A 3,460-nucleotide genomic window follows, 5' to 3' on the forward strand; every position below is an offset into this window, starting at 1 on the left:
AGGGTGTCAACAGCCTTTATAAGAATAGACATAGCAAAATAGTCAATTCTGGCCACAAAAACCTGGACAAGGAGGTGAACTGGTTGTCAGAAGCTGTACCACTTGTTCTTCAGACCAGGTATTCCACCTGAAGCTACAGTAAGTAGCTTTGGGCCTGCCCAGTACTGTGGTGTAAACTGGTGTTGTCCTTCAAATGAGATGTTAAAATCGAGGTCCTGATTCTCTGATGTCATAAAAGATCCCTGGGTTTCTAGGGGTGGTACCCTGACGTCCTGATTAAACTGCTCACTGCGGCCCCATCAAATCTGGCCTCCTAATCATCTCCTATATCTAGTTGGTAAATTGTCTCCTGCCCCTTCACCACCTTAGCTACCGTGTGGTGGGTGTACTGGTGCAGAGTGGCTGCTGTTGCATCATCCAGATGGGTGCTACACTGTGGTGGTGTCTGAAGTGTCTTAAAGATCTTTGGGTGTTGTGAAAAGCACTATATAAATGCAACATTCATTCATTAAATGTATCATTTATTAGCAGTTAAATACTCAAATATAAATATTTAAAAATAAAAAAATATATAAAATTTATAAAACAAGAAATAAAACCCAAGTGCCCAAACAAAATAGCATAAATCTCCATTAATAGGAGTTTAGAAATTAAAACACACCGGAAATATAAGAAATAAATAGAAATACCCAACAAATAGTGCAAATGCAAAACACATTTGATTTAAGTCAGTTCGAATCGAACTTTGCTTTTCCATATATATCCTGGCAGACCAGGCCACACAAAGCTAAAAATGTTTAAGGTTTTAGGTAGTGTGATAATTCTTTAATATGAAGCTTTGTTCTGGTCCAGGATGCCAGTCTTGTAGCAGGCTGTCATTTTCTGCTCCTTTTTGAAACCAGATACTCCTCAATGTAATTAAAGAGCAAGTCCAATTCCCCCATGGCTTTGTAGAGTCCATCAACATTCATCTGTAAAGAGAGACAAAACAGACTGGTCAGTATGGACTCATAAACACAAGGTCTCACTACAGTAACAGTGCATAAGGTAATCCGCTACTGAGCCTCTTCGCAGTGTTTAGAGGAGCACATGCTGACACTTACGTTTTTGTATGTAGACGTGATGATTTCAAGGGAAAAGGGTTTCTTGCAGGAAAAGTATTTTTTCTGTAAGAATAAAAACACAGAAATGAGCATCGAGTAGTATTCTCATTGTTCTGGCTCAAATGAGTAATTTGTGACGAGGCAAAAATAATTGCAGATCTTTCTGTGTATTTAAAATATTATTATTATAGGACCGGTCCTATTCTGATCATGTTCCACTTCATAAAATTAACAATTAGTAGAGCCACATGGTGTTTAAATCACTCAAACTACTATTCCACAGTAGTATTATACGTGATTACTTATTAAATACTATATTTTTAGTAACAAAATTATTTATAATTGAGAAAACTACCGTAAATATAAGACTTTTAAAATATCAAAGACGGATATGCTCTTAACACCATGGTTAATAGCTCCCCGCGTTAAAAAGGCTCGATATTTTTCAAAAGTGAGACGCAAAAAAAAACCGCTACTGACTCAACCTAAAAACCAAGATGAATCAGCAAGACTACAAGGCAAACGCGAAATATTGATACAGCGCTCGGCTCATTTCACAGAAGGACGAGCCTTTGCGCTGAAGTGCGCGTCCTAGTTGCCGGCAGAATCTTTACAATCCCGACTGACAGCGAGCCCCCTGATGTGTCGGGATGCGCTTCCCAGTCGGAGGGCGGCGCAGGTCTCAGGACACTTACGCAGGCGATTACGTCTTTCTTCAGGCCGCTGAAGATGCCCGAGATGATGCTGATGTCAGGCGTATGTAACCGGGGCGCTTTCGTGGCCGCCGTCGGCAGGACCGTGTCCAGGTAAAACCGAAGGATGTCGTTCATTGCGTGGCACCCGGAGGGACTCTACAGAGACACGGCAGGGGGGAGTGTGAGATCATGACCCACAGCCCACTCCAAATGTAGGGATTTCTAGCAGAAGAAGCCAGGTTTTCTGCGTGCTGCTCATGCCAGAGCGCGTTTGCTTTCGCGTATGGAGATGTCATGTTTCACTGACATCAACAAGACCCGACGAGGCCCCCATCGGTTAATAAATGCTATTGCATTATATAACCACTGATACCCTATGTACATGTAAGCATGTTAGACAGATATAATTGAAGTAATAAAGACAAAAATACTTACTTTAAAGTCTTGAAGAATTGTGTCATCTAGTAGTGCAGTGTCTGTGTTGTCATTGGCTTCCTGGAAACATAAAGAAAATAGGAAAAATGGGTATATTTGTTATTTTAAACGATGAATAATTTATGCTAACTTTACAGAAATATGTAAAACAAAAATACCTAAATTAAGATGTAGCCCATAGCAAAGTAACATGCATGTTCGTAATACTCACATAATAATTCTTTATCCTGGAAAAAGTTTTTCGAAGTTCTTTAAGTTTTGCAGGAAAACCTTCAACGAACTTGTCGCAGTGTATGCAGTTAGCAGAACTGTCAAACACTACTGCAATAATGAAAAAAGATAAGAAAGTGAAAGTTGAGAAAAGCATTCTTGCTCTCAGTTGTTTATATTATCTTCTCTGAAATTTGAGAAGGCTTGTCAAGGTACCAAGTGTGGTAACAGCTTCATTTATACTGTTGGGGTACAGGAAGTGTCACGTAACACTTGACACTTAACAACATGCTTAGGTCATCAAAATTAAGTTTAGTTTCAAATTGGAAAATGTCATAACGTAATAATGTGGAAATATTGCCTATGTTAATATGGGGAATGCTTCTGAATAATAATAAGAAGAATAGGAATAATAAATGTTATTATTATCATCTTTATTATCTTTATTATTATTATTGAGATGTTATTGTTTGGTCAGTTGTAGTTGTAATGATAGGCCGGTATGATTTAACAAACACGTTTTTTTTTATTTTATTGTATTAAAAGTTATAACGTGATGGAAGCAGCCGTCTCATCACCGCCCAGGTGATGTTTAGAGGAACATTGGCATATACTGACACGAGAATGTGAATAATCCACAATAATTAATTCAGTATGATCTCTTTAATTGATGTTGTTAGACTGCCATATATGAGTCAGGTTTTGGTGCCAAAATAACAGCGCTTGTACGACTGTCAGCCATCAGTCTCCCTTACCTAAAAGAAAACTACTTTTGAATTGTTCAGTGCTTCGACTCTTTTGCACACATTTAATTTGATTTCCTATGCAAGGAATATAATGTGAAATATTTTTTTCAAGAAATTTGTAGTATTAGTTCACAGACAATATATTTATTTACGTTGTTTTTCATATTAATATGTTGATATTGTGATTTTTCTTTAGGAATTGAAACATTTTTTCAGCGTTTTCACTGATTCCCAAAGAGGGAATCATTTTTTCAGTTAATAATTTATGTTA

General features: G+C 37.6%; 1 protein-coding gene across 1 annotated transcript; it reads right to left on the minus strand.

The window, feature by feature from the left end:
- Positions 1-606: 606 nt before the first annotated feature.
- il10 (interleukin 10) lies at positions 607-2,658 on the minus strand. The gene is made up of 5 exons (XM_023832388.2): positions 2,445-2,658; positions 2,234-2,293; positions 1,799-1,954; positions 1,104-1,166; positions 607-971 (listed from the first exon to the last, which is right to left on the minus strand). Exons 1-5 carry the CDS (start codon positions 2,598-2,600, stop codon positions 876-878), a joined length of 531 nt encoding a protein of 176 aa, XP_023688156.1. The 5' UTR covers positions 2,601-2,658; the 3' UTR covers positions 607-875.
- Positions 2,659-3,460: the final 802 nt, after the last annotated feature.

The sequence above is a fragment of the Paramormyrops kingsleyae genome, chromosome 8 (assembly GCF_048594095.1).
Source record: "Paramormyrops kingsleyae isolate MSU_618 chromosome 8, PKINGS_0.4, whole genome shotgun sequence".
Classification (NCBI taxonomy): Eukaryota; Metazoa; Chordata; class Actinopteri; order Osteoglossiformes; family Mormyridae; genus Paramormyrops; species Paramormyrops kingsleyae.

What these genes read in the sequence shown, in the direction of transcription:
- il10 (XM_023832388.2), bottom strand. Translation starts at nt 2,600, where the DNA reads ATGCTTTTCTCAACTTTCACTTTCTTATCTTTTTTCATTATTGCAGTA. An exon ending in CCAGGATAAAGAATTATTAT is followed by an intron (nt 2,294 to 2,444) that starts GTGAGTATTACG and finishes TTATGTTTCCAG; the next exon opens with GAAGCCAATGACAACACAGA. An exon ending in TCACGTCTACATACAAAAAC is followed by an intron (nt 972 to 1,103) that starts GTAAGTGTCAGC and finishes CTCTCTTTACAG; the next exon opens with ATGAATGTTGATGGACTCTA.